At 38.9% G+C, this 15723-nt stretch overlaps 1 protein-coding gene across 3 annotated transcripts in view; it reads left to right on the forward strand.

Annotated features, from left to right (window-relative positions):
• The window catches only part of RPA1 (replication protein A1), a 66579-nt gene extending 54185 nt beyond the window's left edge, over nt 1–12394 (forward strand). For all 3 annotated transcript variants that reach the window (XM_077165498.1, XM_077165499.1, XM_077165500.1), the window contains 6 exons: nt 166–314; nt 2478–2607; nt 5403–5579; nt 7446–7553; nt 9624–9710; nt 11363–12394. In XM_077165498.1, coding sequence (XP_077021613.1) covers nt 166–314; nt 2478–2607; nt 5403–5579; nt 7446–7553; nt 9624–9710; nt 11363–11467 — 756 coding nt within the window. In that variant the 3' untranslated portion in view covers nt 11468–12394. The remainder of the gene's footprint in view (nt 1–165; nt 315–2477; nt 2608–5402; nt 5580–7445; nt 7554–9623; nt 9711–11362) is intronic.
• Nucleotides 12395–15723: the final 3329 nt, after the last annotated feature.

A 15723-nucleotide genomic window follows, 5' to 3' on the forward strand; every position in this document is an offset into this window, starting at 1 on the left:
GACTATTGAGTGTGAGGTCGATCTTATATATGTTCCATTTATTGCATCCACTTTACTATTCCCTATTTTCCTTGTTTTCTATAAAAACATTCTGTGTGTTCTTCCTCAGATGTGCCTGCCAGTGACACTTGTTTGTGTATGTTTGATGTTTTTGCTTCCATGCAGGCTGATAGATTTGATGGTTCTAGACAGCCCGTGATGGCTATCAAAGGAGCCAGAGTCTCTGATTTTGGTGGACGGAGTCTCTCTGTGCTGTCTTCAAGCACTGTCATTGTGAATCCTGATATCCCAGAGGCCTATAAGCTTCGTGGATGGTAGGTTTTATGGGGCTAAACAAAGGGGTTATTTGAGCCTGGGCTTTAGAAGAACTGGTTCTTTCAATTCTTAGGATCAGTATGTGAGCTGTCTGCTGAGCAGAGGGCTCTGTTACTGAATGGGACAATTTCTGTATTTCTTGGAGGCATTATACCTTCTGAGAGGATGGCTTTAAAGCCCTTAAACTGACAAACTTATAATCCCATGACAAACCTGAAGAGTAAGAGGAGGCGATCAGAATGGAAGTGCTGCATGCTGACCTCAATCCTGCCAAAACAGGGTGCGGGCAGGCTTTAGCAGCTCTGCTCTGAGGGGCTGCTAGCTGAGTACATCTTTTTTCTATGCGTTTAAAGCATGGGTTTCTGCGGCGTGGGAGGAGGAAGCACTTCTCTCAAGTCTTTGGTGCTGATCATATCTTTGAATGTGTCTTCATTGGACTGTGTGCTAAAGTGTGGTGGGAAACAATGGGCTTTTGTTGGCACTATATTGTTGTTCCCAAAGCACTCAAGGGGTGAGGAGAGCCTGTTAATATCTCCTCAATATATCTAGTTTTTTAAGGCATCAAAACTCTGCCTTAAAAGAGCACTTCAAGCGGAAACATAGTAGGCAAGAATTTATGTGGTCAGGAAAAACAGTTTAACTACCTTGGGCTTAAATAATTGGGATAGCTGTTGTTATGGGGGAAGATGTGTCAGCTTGGGGTTTAAGTAACTAAAGAATTAGCTCATATTATATACTTTGCATTTTTCTTTTGAGTCTAATGTGAACCAGTAGTGCTAGTATTTGAATAGTTCCACAAAACATTTACTAGAGTATGCGTATCACTTAAGTCTGAGTGTGGGCCTCATGTATATTTACTCAATTGTTTCTGTAGCTGAAACTTCATCCTAAGGCAGCACTGGTCGTAGTTGGACCACAAGTGACCAGGGCTGTGGTTTGTCCTTATTGCTTGATTTTCCTTTCAATCTCTAGAGCTTGACCCCAGGTTAATTGCATGTCTACTTTAGGTCTCATGTTTTACTTGTCAATAACCGTGATCCCAGTCCACAAAAGACATTGCTGTCGCTAGCATAAAATAACTTGGCATTGATTGAAGAGAAGTTCAATGTACATCCTCCGCTAGGCAAGGATTTGAGATGTTTAGATCTCGGCTGTAGCAATGTGGAATTTTTACTGTGGGAGGGGCTCCTTCTCTCCTTGCTCTGTTGACTCCTGATGAGCTGTCTTTGGTGGCAAATATCTCCTTGGAGTTTTTAAAACTGTAAACTCGTGTAGCTAGTGGTGGTGAAGCAGATTTATGGACCGTGCCGGGCCTCTGTGACGGATTTAGCTGCTTACCTGACAGAATGAGAAGGCAGTTGTCTGCAGCTTAGGGCAGCATCCATTCTTTTTAAGAAGCCCATTCTGTATGTGGTTAGCTTTTGGAGAACATGTGGCATATTTTTCATCTCAGGCCAATTCCTCCATGCCACAAGCATGTTCCTGAGTCATTTTTTCCCTATCCCCCCTTTGTATTAGCTGATCAAGAAATGCAATCAATTTTAATAACTTAATACAAATTAATTTTTATTTGGATATTGGCATAAGTAAAATCTCACTAAAAAGGTCAATCCATAAGAAACTAGATAATGCCTTCTCATAAATAATTTTGGGTTATATAATCTTTTGGACTCTATATAAGGCTTAAAAGCTTTTTCACCATGGAAGTATTTTTGCTAACCTATTACAATACGTTGACTGTCTCTTTCTATACTGGCTTGTTTCAGTGATGGTAAAAATACAGCTGCTGACTGAGAATGAGCTTCAGTAGCCCAAAGGACTATACCAGAGCTCTAGATTATTGCTTTTTCTGTTGTTGACAGTTCCAGTTACTATTTTTAGGTCTCAGGTTCCCTGGCCAGTGTTGATGTGCAAGGCTAATTTAAGAAAAGATTCTGTGGTGCTTTGGCACTGTCTTGACCACTGGAGGGCATCAAAACAATTGACATGAAAAGAAAGGTCATGCTTCCATAGACTTAAGAAACAACTAGGAAGACACCAACCTCAACCTATGTGACTGTGACCTATTAAAGTTTGGTGGGGAGTGGACAGTTGCCATCTGGAAAGTAGCACATTAGAGAAGTATATATGGTAGCTGTCATTATTCTTTGTTTATTTTTCAGGTTTGACTCAGAAGGACAAGCCTTAGATGGTGTTTCCATCTCTGATCTAAAGAGTGGAGTAGGAGGGAGCAACACCAACTGGAAAACCCTATATGAGGTTAAATCAGAGAATCTGGGCCAAGGTGACAAGGTATCCTATGTGCATAACTTTTTCCTTGATAGCACATGTTTAAAAGGATGAGTTTTCAAATCTGATTTCTGATGCCAACTTCAGACGTTAACTCAGAGCTATGACTCTTCACGGGGGTTCTGAGCAGAGCATGGTGTGATGGGTGAGGATCACTGCCGGACGGAAGCAGCCTGCTTACTCCTAGCCCTGTGCTACACCCCTCAGGCATCTTTGGGCAGGAAAAATGTTTAATTCTTAGAGTAATCTTAAAGAAGTGGTAATAACCAGGTTGTGTGTTACAATGCAAATGTCCTTCAAGTCCTTTTCTTTTCTGTGATTGTTCTTGCAGATCAAAGTTTTCACATATCAAGAAGATACTTTTCACGATTATGGCTCACATTAAGCATTCATCAGGTTACATATCAGACAGGGACTTCACATGTACTTTGACGGGCTTAGCACATTAGTCCCCCATAGACTTCCCGTTTCCAGTGTTCTCTGACAAGAATGGCTCTGGGATTTGACTTTAGTTGCAGCTGTCCATTTGATGTTTGTATTTAATGACCCTCCTCTCATCTTAACCTAACCTGTATTCTGTCAGCAGTTCAACATATATGTGTGTGTGTGTGTGTGTATTTTTTTTTTTTTTGTATGCTGTATGACGAGGTCACATTTCATTCTTTTTCCATATAAGTATCCTGTTATTGCAGCACCATTTGTTGAATTTTTGTTTGTTTTTGGGAAGTGCATGGGCTGGAAATCAAACCCGGTCTCCCAAATGGCAGACAAGAATTCTACCAGTGTACTACCCTTGCACCCAGCAGTTCACTATTTGAATCATCTATTTTTCCTTTATGCTCCCAAATAAGAGCAGCCCCTACTGTTTTGTCTTTTCATAGTATACAAGATAGTTTTTATACCTTACTTTCTCATTTCACTGTATTCTCTTGTCCATCATTGTCATCAGGAGCAACTGATAATGCTATTATGTAATATCTTGAAAATTAAACAACCTCTCTCCTGTTCTCTTGTCACCCTTTCTCTTTTTTAGGTCTAAAGGTAGATAGCATGTGATAAAAAATCAGGCCTACAATAGTTAACTGTTGAAGACAACAGTACAACAGCAATACCAGGGGCAGCTAATTGATAGGGAGGGACAAGTGATAAGTGGTAGTTTTGATTTGATAGTTGGTGACACTGTCATTCGGTTCTTTGTTGCTATGGACCAGTGAAAATTGTCTAAAATTGAGAGTGCTGCTGATTGTACAACCAAGTGAGGATACTGTGTTGTGAGGATACTGTAAGACATGTTATTTTGAACATTATTCATAATGGCCGATGGATTGAGGGTGCTGAAGGGTACAATAACTGAGAAGCAGAATGGCGAACTGTGATACATTTATATGAGGAAATATGGTAAAAACCACAAAAACAAAGGACGTTGAGAGGCACACAACACACTGCATAAACCTTTGGGGGAACGTATTGTGCAAAATAAGTCAGAAACAACAGATATATGCTAAGGTTCATTTCAGGGAATACTTATAAGAAAATTGGAGCCTAGATTGTAGCCCTTACAACTACCATACTTAGTCTGAAATTGTAAATATGTTTCTAGATTCTGAGACACTGAGCTATATGTCTGTCAGCTGGTATTTCCCTGGAACTTTGCATAACTCTGTGACACCTAAGACCCAGAAATGGAGTGCTACAGCCCTGAAAGTTAGCATAACTATGTATAATAACAGTTAAGGTAACTGAAAAAGAGATCAGGCCTCAATTAGAGTTAAAAATGAAGCCGGTCTGGCAGGGTCTAAGGTAAATCAGAGTGCAGGTTTAAAAGGTGATGGTGTGTGTGCTCCAGACCTTCACCTATTTGTGAGCCCAAAGGCAGAGAGGTTTGTTATGTCTGGAACCTAGATTTTCTGTAACGCATAATCTAAATCAACCTGTCGGATAGCTCATTGAAACAACCCAAACTCCTGGAGTCTAGAACAGGAGCCATAAAGGTTTCGTGCACTAAGTTTGCTTTCCTGAAACCCGTGATTCCCAGAGGGTTCCCAGGTCAGATAAGTCCTGAAACCCAGACCAGCCTCTCCAAGATTCCAATTGATTACCTCCTGCTAGCCTTATTGTCAACACCTCTTCTCAAAAGGAAAAAGTTAGAATGGGGCATTATGTAAAGTCCTCTGTGGATTGGGAGAGGGATAAGAGGAGAAGGAGGAGGTATATTAGAGAAAATAAGATTTAACAAATGAGTGTGACTGCTGAATCACTATATTAATATTCCTTCTAGCCTTCAGTGTTTTGGAGCAGCTAGAAGGAAAAATCTGAGATGGTAGAACAGTAGCATATGACAAACTCTGGGATCTGTTCTATAACTACTTGTTGAAGTGTGCTTTGAAAAGTATTGCTTTTTCTTTCTTTGCTTTGTATATATGTTATATTTTACAATAAAAAACATGTTTTGAAAATTGGCATTAGGCATAGAGGGCACCTAGTTGCACCCAAACTTTCAAGTCACACCTTGAATCTGTTCCTACCCTGGAAGTACAGAGAAACCTTTTAGGTATTCTTCTAGAAGACTTTATTTTTCTAGAGCCTTCTAGCCTGGGGAGTAGCCTAAGAAGCTCTTTAAATATCTGCATTATTGTTTGGCCTCTTTTGGTGTGAGATATGAGGAAGCTCCAGGGGTTGCTGCTCTGGCTCTGAGTCAAGTACACGCAGTTGCCTCCTGCTGGCTTTTATGCTGCCTGTAATTCTGGTCCTGAGTTGGCTTGGTGCTCTGCATCTCATGTCACTCCTTTCTCCCAAAGGCAGACTATTTCAGCTGCGTGGCAACAGTGGTGTATCTCCGCAAAGAGAATTGTATGTACCAGGCCTGCCCAACTCAGGACTGCAATAAGAAAGTGATCGATCAACAGAATGGGTTGTACCGCTGTGAGAAGTGTGACAGTGAATTTCCCAATTTCAAGTACCGCATGATCCTGTCAGTAAGTAGAATGGGTAGATGAGAACTGCTGTGGTGTTTACTGAGTCCCTAAACAGTGCGAGACACTACAGACACAGCAACAAAAACCAGAGAGCTCATGGTGGGAAGCCTGCAAATGAGTAAGCTTTGAAGAGCTTGTTGTTCTGTAAATAAGGAAGTGAGGGATCTTTCACTCAGATGGACAGCAGTCTCATTTTCTTCTACTAAAAGCTTTTTTTTGTACCATTTAGGTACCCTGGCTGGTTTTAGTCTGTTGTACATGTAGTACAATTACAGCCTCAGTGACACTCTCCTGGTATTTCTGGAGAGCAGAAATTGAACTTATACAGCTGATGCCTGTATTTAGTAATTTTTCTTGTGGATATTGTATACCTTAAGCCTTAGTAAAGCTGACTTAAGAGGAACGTGACTGTACCGGTTTGAGATTATAGCCTTTTTGCATTATAAAAATTGTTTCTGCTTCAAAAAATGTAAGATGATGGGTGTAAGGTTTTTTTTTTAATGATCCTACTAAATGATAATGAAGGTACAAGAAAATGGGCACTCTTATATTACAAGATAATCTGGCAGTAATGCATCAGAAGCCTCAAAAATGTTTGTTTTTCTGACACAGTAAACACCTGAAGGGAATTAATTCTAAAGAAATAATCAGAGATGCTATCGCTATGTAAGATTGTCTGTTATGCTATATTTTATTTTGAAAAATTGAATACAAGCTTAGCGTCCTTAGTATTAGATTGGTTAATTCCTTTATTGACTCTCCATGTGACAGAATACCATGAAGGCATTAGAATTTGCTGTTTATTTGATAAAAGTTTCCAACAGTTAAAATGTTAGAAAACCATTGTTAATGAAAACTATTAAATGGCAAAAGTAAATGCTAGGTTATATTAATTGAAACAGCAAAATAGAAAAGGATGTGTTTTATATATGCCATATATTTATTTATACTGAGGTATGTACATAGAAAACAGAGAGAAAGAAGACCAGACTGTCTAGAGTGGTTATTTCTGATTGGTTTTTATTTACTTTTTTTTCCTGCATTTTCCGGTTTTTTATGTTTGCAGTGAATACTCTTGCAAATTTTTTTAAACTAATAAAGTAAGAGTCCATCTATCTTTTCTACATTCTAATTGTTCTTTAAAATAATAGATCAGCAGGAAAGTTCTACATTTAAGCTTATTTTTGGTGAACTTAGAAACATTTCATTGAACTAAGGTGAAAAAAATTGCTTTAGAGAGATTTCCATCAGCCTTTTCCTACACACTTATGTCATGTAATGCATTTCCATATGCCTGCATCGTTACGATTCTTGCCCTGTGAGGCCCTTTCTCTTAAGAAGACAGCACGGCATAAACTAGGTGTGATCCCCCGTATAAATGGGTAAACGTACTGTCACCTTACATTTGTGAGTGCTTTTAATTTTTCTTGGGCCAACATATTTTTCATCCTAACACATAATACTAAAAACCCTGTGTGCATACAAGAATGTATAATCAGAGACTACCCTGACTCATTGGAGGCTTGATGAAAATGTTTAACCCAAAGCTCATTGCAGCTGGAGAAAAACTAAGTTCAGCGTGCTTATATTATACTTCTCAAGGAGAGTTTAGTTGGGCTGTGTCTCCACTGAGACCTGAAGTTCCACATCTATAGTATAATGTGTCCCTGCTGTGATCTAGACTTATACTTTAAACTTCTTTCTGTGATGCCTTCCACATTCTTTGGGGAAAAATGTAGTACATATATTGGTTATTTTTTTTTCCTCCGGGAATTACTTTGAGTGGAAACAGTTAAGGTCCCAGTCTCCTAAGTGTATCTTCCTTTTATTTTCTTTGCTGAAATAATACAGAGTTGTGTTTTTTAGATAAATATTGCAGATTTTCAAGAGAATCAGTGGGTGACTTCTTTCCAGGAGTCTGCAGAGGCTATTCTCGGACAAAATGCTGCTTATCTTGGGGAATTAAAAGAAAAGGTCAGCTACATGTTTTATAATCATATGCTATAACACTGACCCAATTTTGCTTAATGTTTTTGCTTTGTTTAGTGTGTTATACGTAGTTTTTCAGTCTGATGATTATTTGAGAACTCATCTGATTTTATATGAATTTGTCCATTTTAAATGTGCTAACAGTGAAGCAGTGAAATAACATATATATATATGCTACATATATATGTTGCTTATATATATAAGTGCTTTAAAACAAAGTACTTTACAAGTAAAGTCACTTATTTCTCTTATTACTATTAGCACACCAACTGTGATAAATACTTAAGATCAGGAAAGTATCCTCTGAAATAACTTGAAGTACAAGTATGGCTTTTTTCACAGATGCCTTCCTGAAACGTTAGGTCAAATCATGGTTTAAATACATGTATAAGGTACTTGATATTTCAGATAGTCAAATGGAATTTTTATGAAATGACTTTCTTTCATAAGATAACTTTATTCATCTCATTTTTATAAATTTGCATCTTTACATGTTTTTTATCGTGAGGAGCAGATTACTAATTATATAGATTTAGGAAAGGTAGTATTTTCTGAGTCAAGTAAATTAGCATCTAATCTGTAGATAGACCGATAGATCAATTGACAGATTTATGAATAAATAGAATGATATGGCAATGTGGCAGAATGTTAAAATTGGTGAATCTGGGAAGATAGGGGTATTTTGGAGCTTTCTGTATGGGGTTTGTGTTGTTTTTGTATCTATCCTGTAAGCTTGAACGTGTTTCAAACTATGAAGTTTAAAATTTTAGAAAAAATTAGCATCTATCTATAGATTTTTTTCCTGTGTCATTCAAATTGATTATAATGTTGACAGCAGTGACTAAAAAAAAGTATTTGCCATTTGTATTAGAGTGTATTTCTTATTCTTTCCTGTCCTTGGTTCTGTTTGATTCTGCCCCCACCTCTTTTTTTTGTCTCAGATCTCTGAAAATAGTCCCAACAATCCCTATAATATAAATAACTGGAATTGATTTTAAAGTGTGATATTTTCTGTCTGTTTTGCCTAGTCCTCTATTTTTGTGTTAGATTTTAAGACTCGAGGCAGAGTTGTGGGATTTTTTGTTGGCTTGTTATATTTGACTGTTTTTACTGCTGATGAATGAGGACTTACAGAAATTCTTCCCTCAAGAACCATGACATCGGGCAGGCCACGGTGGCTCAGCAGGCAAAAAAGTTTGGTTCCCGGTGCCTGCCCATGTGAAAAAAATAAAAAAGAAAACTCTAAAAAAAAAAAAAGAACCATGACATCCTTGGAGTGTGTGCTCCATGCTTTCCGTAATCGTATAAAAGTAATGAACTTGGGTGTAATTTTCTGAAGGTTTAGCATGTTTATTTACATATCCGACAGTCCAGAGGACTTTTTTAAATATATAAAGTAACCTTTACAAAAAAACAGTTCTACATAAGAAAGCTGTTTTCATGTTCCATGTGGTTTGCTAAGGTAATACTTGGCTAATTTGAACTATGAATTTTATATAAAGTGTTAAGTTTATTTTATACAAATGTATACAAAATAACTTTCTCTAATCTCTCTTTGCTTACCAGACTTTTTTTTTAAGAAATAAGTTTAATCAGATAGTATTTGATAGGCAAGAGAAAGAGAGAGAGGACTCTGTTATTTAGACTTTACCTAACCTTTCCCCCCTTCCTATATCTTCTCTGCCTTTTCACTGGTCAGTAACCGTGAATACAAGGACCGAGGGAAATAATGTACTTGACAACTGGAACTTTTTCTGAATGTTTTTTCCCCTCACTTCTTAATTCATCATGAAAATGCTGGGCCCCCCAAATCTAATCAGTCTCAAGTTTTTGAAATCTAGAAATGTGTTTCTTACGAATGTTTCAATTTTAATAAAATTCTGCTCACGCGGTTTTATATAATGAAATGCCACCCATAGATGTGTCATTCCTAAGTAATTGCAAACCACTGAGGGTAATAATTTTCTCTAAGAGAGATTTTTCTCAGTCTTTCCGAAAGTCTTATATTTTCAGATAGTCCAGTAGTTTCCTTTTTTGTTTTGCTTTGTTTTGCAGAATGAGCAGGCTTTTGAGGAAGTTTTCCAGAATGCCAACTTTCGATCTTTCACATTCAAGATCAGGGTCAAACTAGAAACTTACAATGTAAGTACGCTCACTCGAGGTGCAGAGAGCTGGCAGGGGGCAGTTGCTGTTTCTTGCCCACCAACATGGCCATAGTAATCGCTTCCAGTTGTTTGCTGACTGTGCACCAGACCCAGTGCTGAGCTCCTGTGGTCGTTCCTCATGGAATGTCCCCAACACTGAGGGGCTGTTACTATCCCTGTTATAAGGGATTCAAGACTTAGAGCGGTTTGGTGTCTTGTCCAGTATGAGACGTCTTGGGGGAAAATGCTATATGGCTTTTTCCATTTAACAACTTAGTTAGTTAGTTAGTTGTCTGTTTGTTTATTTATTTATTTGTCTGTATACTGACAAAAATGGTAATGTGTTTAATGGATTCACATCTTCCACAAGGGTTCAATTCTAAAATCAACTTATAAAAGCAAAGTCCACATGTGGTCAGAATTAAATTGCCTACAAAGTATAGACATAATAAAACAGCATTTAGTGAGCTGTTAGAGGTTGTTCTAAGACCTTTACTGTACATGTATTATCTCACATGATCTTTATAAGAACTGCCTTTATCCCCATTCTACTAGTGAAATTTAGATTCACAGAGAATAAGTTACTCTGCCTAAAGGCACATACTAGCAAGGGGCAGAACTAAGATTTCAAACCAGATAGTCCATCTCCCATGCTTTGCTTTTTTTTTTTTTTTCCCTTCACTTTTTTTTTTTTCCCAGTTGGGGGAAGGGGTTGGTGCATGGGCTGGGACTCAAACCTGGGTCTCCTGCGTGGCAGGTGAGCATTCTACCACTGAACCAAGCTTTGCTTTAGAAATGTCACTATGCATAGTGATCACTGAGCACACTAAGGTGGCAGAGCCTTAGCTAAATATGTGACCTTTCTGGACACTGTCCTTTCTGCCTCTAATGGCACCGTGTAATCCCCTGGATGTAAATAAATGAGGAGTGGGGAATTCTGAAACTACCTACCCCTCCTCACTGCAGCATTTACCCAGTCTGTTTCATTATTAGACCTTGACCTTAATACCTGTTAATAAATGTGTTTGTTATGAGCCCTAAATGCAATAGATCAAATATCAGTGTAATACAGTTTCAGGGAATGGGTTGGATCAGGGAGGAATTTGGAGGGATATTCAGTCCCCTCAGGGTACGGACAGGGAAGATAATGTGCAGAGAGGACTACTACTCTCAAGAGCTGAAGTGGGACCTAAACCAGGTCTTCTCCTCTGCCTTGAGTACTTTTTCTTTTACGCCACACTCAGCTTTTCTTGGAATGAAAGCTCAGCTTTCAGAACTAGCTGTGTGGCAAGGTAAGGGTCACCTATTCTCTCTGGGTCCTTACCTCCTCCTTTAACGAAGATCAGTTAAACTAAATAAGCCCTCTCAAATCTGTCCCATTATAGTGTTTGGAAGCATGAGGAAAGGAAGAAAAGGGCATGTGTTAAAGGAACATTTCTGTCCACTCTCCCAGCCCCACAAATTCTGAACTTGAAGAATTTCTTCTTTATTGGAATTAAATACTGAAGTTGGATTCTTTAACAGAACCCTGCGTGTCTCTGGGTTTCTCCCTACTGGGATCATTGAAGCCACTGAAGCCAAGGGCATTATCACCACTCTTGCATGCCATGGGCTTTCCAGGCATTCACAAACTGTGTTTCTCTTTTCAAGGATGAGTCTCGAATTAAGGCCTCTGTGGTGGATGTGAAACCTGTGGACTACAGAGAATATGGCAGGAGGCTGATCACGGCCATCAGGAGAAATGCCACCCAGTAATGTGGAAAAAGCAGTGCTGATTGTGCGGCAGTTTGAAAATAAAGAGCTGAAATGAAAATGATTCTCTCCCCACATCCCTACCCCCTGCCCTCCATGTAATAATTCCACATTAGCTTCACAATGCATTAAGGCTCTTTACTGGGGACTAAGCAGTTTCCTCTTATCTGTATCTTGAAACCTACTGAGAAGCAAAAGGAAAATATGCTCCCATGTCTGCGGACTTCACCCGTGTGTGTCAGACCTAAGGGGTCAACCAGCAGGTCATGTAGTACCAATTGCTCCTTCTCTCTTCAGGCTTTTGTCAATTTTATAAATATTTCATCATCTTTAAGCAGGAATTATGTCCAAGTAATTGACCCTAAATTGCAGACAGTGAAATAAATTATGTAACTGGTGTGTTCCTTCTCCAGTGGTGTTGCATCTTGGGTTCCTTCCTGGGGACGCAGAGAGCTGAGGAGATGTGGTTACAGAACTGAACCTGGGTATTTTACTAAGTGTGTCTTCCTAGAATTCAAAGTCTCTTTCTTTCTAGAAGTGCCACATAGTTATTAATGCTTGGAATGGCAGTATGGTAGAATTCTTAATCAAAGGCATATCTTTTATATCTGAAGAATATCCTTCCTTTAGGGTTTAATAGACTGAGTCAGATAGGTCTGATATTAATCAAAATTGTCTCTTCTGAGGAAGGCTGATAAGCATTGACTTCCTGTTCCCTAGGGAAATCCAGGCAACTACAAAGCATTGCTTTAGTTTTTTTCTTCAATTGATGTTGTATTCTTGGTTGTTGAATGCACACTTTCTACCTGTACATATTTCTTACATTTGTATGTTTCATTTCTTGATTAAAACTGTGTTAAATAGAAAAGATTTTGAAGAGAGGAGCTCTTTGTTTCCTTTGCTTTATTTTAATAAACAGAATATTCTCTGCTTGTGAATCCTGCTTTCTTTGAATGCAAATGCAGAGGGTTCTTGTAACTGGAAAACGATTAATTAGCCTTCATAATCAATGCTCACTTGGGGGAGATGTTAACTCATTACAGACTCAAAGATGAGTCCAAGGCATGGCGATGATTCTTCCTCATGTTTGCAACCCTGAAGTGCATCTTTAAAAGAAGGAAAACACTAACAACGAAAAACCGTTGTGCCCAAGAAAGGAGATAATCTGGTACTTTGGGATTTTATTGATGTTTACACAGTGGTGTAACACCAACCAGGCTGTGAAATGTGTACAGACAGTGAGCCAGTGAGAAAATAGTCATTATGCTTCTGGGCTTTTTAGTCAGCAAGAGCATGCCTGCTTGGTGTGTCCCTAATCATATTAATTATCTATCCAGTTGCTGCAACTCTTGGCTTGGCGTTTGCCACACGTGTTTCCAAATATCCAGGCAGTGTTGCAGTCAGCTTGCAGCTAGCTGTAGGGTTTTTGTAATCTGCAAATGCAGCCTACTTTGTGGAGTTAGAGAATGATGGTATCCTGTCTGGTTCATCCCTGACTGTCTTCTTTTGGGAGGAGCTACACTGGATGGCTCCTGAGGACCTTTTCCTCGGGCCTGTTATTGTTTAGATGCATTCCTTCTTACCTTCTCTGGTCTCAAAGCATGACAGCCATGTTGCACTTAGTGCTGGTTCGGAGTTATGTATCCCAGAAAAGGCCATGTTCTTTTAATGCATCCCTGTGAGGGAAGACCTGTGGTGGGTGGGAACTTCTGCTTCAATTGAGTGTGACTCAGCCCTTTCAGGATGAGTCTTAAACCCTCTCCTGGACTCCTTTATGACAGTAAGAGGGATAAAATGCAAGAAGTTGGGAGAGAGCCATCGAAAACAGAACCCAGGAGAGAAGGACCAGCAGACGTTACCACGTGCCTTCCCGTGTGACAGAGGAAGCCCAGACACCAGCAGCTTTCCTCAGAGAAGGTATCATCCTGTTGATGCCTTAATTTGGACATATTCATGGCCTTAGAACTATAAATTTGTGATCAAATAAATCCCCATTAAAAAAGCCAGCCCATTTCTGGTATATTGCATTCCGGCATCTTGAGCAAACTGAAACACACTTCATTCTCGTGAGACTGAGGCCTCACAATTTTATGAAAGCTCTTTTCTCTCTGACCTCGTCTGTAAAGCATTGACTAGAAAATTACAGTCTTTAACTCTACTCTGGATTGAGAAATTGTGGGTTGGAAGTGGTAATCTAGCTTTCAGTCCAGTAACCAGTCTTTTATATCTACTACTCCTAGCATTCACTCTTCTCTCCAGCATGTGGAGAGGGTTGCCGTGACGTGTCTAGAGAACTCTAGCAGTCACCGCACTCTCTCAATGACCAGTGTGACAAAACCAGCACATTTACATGGAGGAGGTTAGAAATCCTGGGGAAGTCTTGGGCTGGGGGGGGGGGGTGCTTCCTCTAGGGAGGCAACAGATTTCCCTACTGAAAATCAGATCACCAGTAGCAGAGCATCTGAAATTGGCTCCATCATTATGCTTTTAAGAAATTTAGGTCCCCGAGGATTGCCTAAATAGATTCTGGCCCACAATTCTCGGAATTCCTATGGATATAGTTTACCTCGAAAGGCTGTTCACGTTGTTCCATTTCTCATCTTTCACCTAGAGATCGGTTTGCTTTGTGCACACAATGGCATCAGCAATAAGCAATTAGGAAAAAATCTAATAATTTCGCCCTTATTTTAAATGGTTCTTGAATTCCCTCCAGTCTCATTGTGAAAGAGGCAGGGTAAAATACAGAAGGGTAATAATCTGATTTCTGTCCATATTTTCAATGCTTTATACTTTCCATTAAAGTCCTGCTAATCTCTGGTGTGCTGTTCTGACGTTTCTGAACTGCAGGGTCAAAAATCTCCCCCTCCCCCACTCTTTCTCCTTGAGTGGCCTGGCTTCAAAAAGTATAAATAATATTGATTGTGGTATTTAATACTCTAATGAAACCCATGGCGATTGACTACATAATTAATATACTGTCTAGAAGTGAAGTTTGGCAGGCCAGTATATAAAGGTTTATATTGACTTGTGTTTCTTTGGCAATATGCCTCCCAAAGTTTTATTTATAGAAAAATGAAACAGGTTGTTAAGTCTCCTTCCCTTCTGTTCACTTGTTAGGCCACTGCTCCTAGTTAACTTATTGTTTCCTTATCTCAAAGGGCCACACACCCCCTTCCCACCTTTTTATGTGGTCTGTTAGCTTAGTCTTGTGTTCTTATTAGAGTTCTGGCTTTTAAAAATACTTTAGGAAATCATCTGTTTTTTAAAGAATAGAGTTTTAAGAAAAAAATAAAAACGAATAGAGTTTAGATGCCTTATTTTCACCTACTTGGAAAAAACTTACTTGAGTGAGGATATTTTACTTATTAAGTCGATGTGAAGTATTAATGTCTGTTAAAAAAAAAAAGGAAGGGCACTATTTGGGCTATCGATTATTTCTTGTCTAAGTAATCTATATTCATCAGAAAAACTTCATGCAGAAAAAAAAATTACCCATAATCCTCCTAACCAGTTATCGCATGAATAGCTGACCACTTTTTTCTGTGTGTATATGTGTATAAATTTGCTCTCAGCACTATAGGATAGACTTCTTTTCTATTTTAATAAAAACAAAGTGCATGATTTTAACTGGCATTTGGTTATAGGGATGTGCAAGTTTATTGAGCCAATTCACTTTTGCTGGATGCTTATATTTTCCTAACTGTTATCACAAACTCAGCTTTGGCTGGGTTTGTCATAATAAACTTTGTGATTAATAAGCTTTGTGGCACTGAAAATTCTTTTCTTCTGTTAGGGTCTGTTTTTCCTTTGCTTTAGTCCAGTGATAACCTCCACTAATTCTGTGCACCATCAAGGGCTGGCAGGTAATTTGAGTGGGCCCTAAAATCCTCTTGAGCAAAAAAGCAGGTAGATTAATGTAGGGAGGGGGCCGTGGGTCGTTCCTTCCCACCTACCACATGAATGGGGATTGTGGTTATGGAGGACTCTAAACGCTCTTGCTTCCTTCCAGTGGGTGGCAGAAGTGGCTTCTTGACTTGTTATTAAATCAAACCTAATTCTTTATCCTAGGCTTTTGGCTAATGACTTAAATCTTTTAATTATATTTATTTGGACAGTTTTGTTGTCATTGAGAAAAGCGGGTAGTCACTTGTCTTCATTGACCTATTTCAATGTCCCTTTTCTAGGAAATTTTAAAATGCCTTATCTCCAAGAAATCTTCCTTATCTCCAAGAATTCTTATCTATTTGGAGCAAAGCTCG

The sequence above is a fragment of the Tamandua tetradactyla genome, chromosome 6, assembly GCF_023851605.1.
Source record: "Tamandua tetradactyla isolate mTamTet1 chromosome 6, mTamTet1.pri, whole genome shotgun sequence".
NCBI lineage: Eukaryota > Metazoa > Chordata > Mammalia > Pilosa > Myrmecophagidae > Tamandua > Tamandua tetradactyla.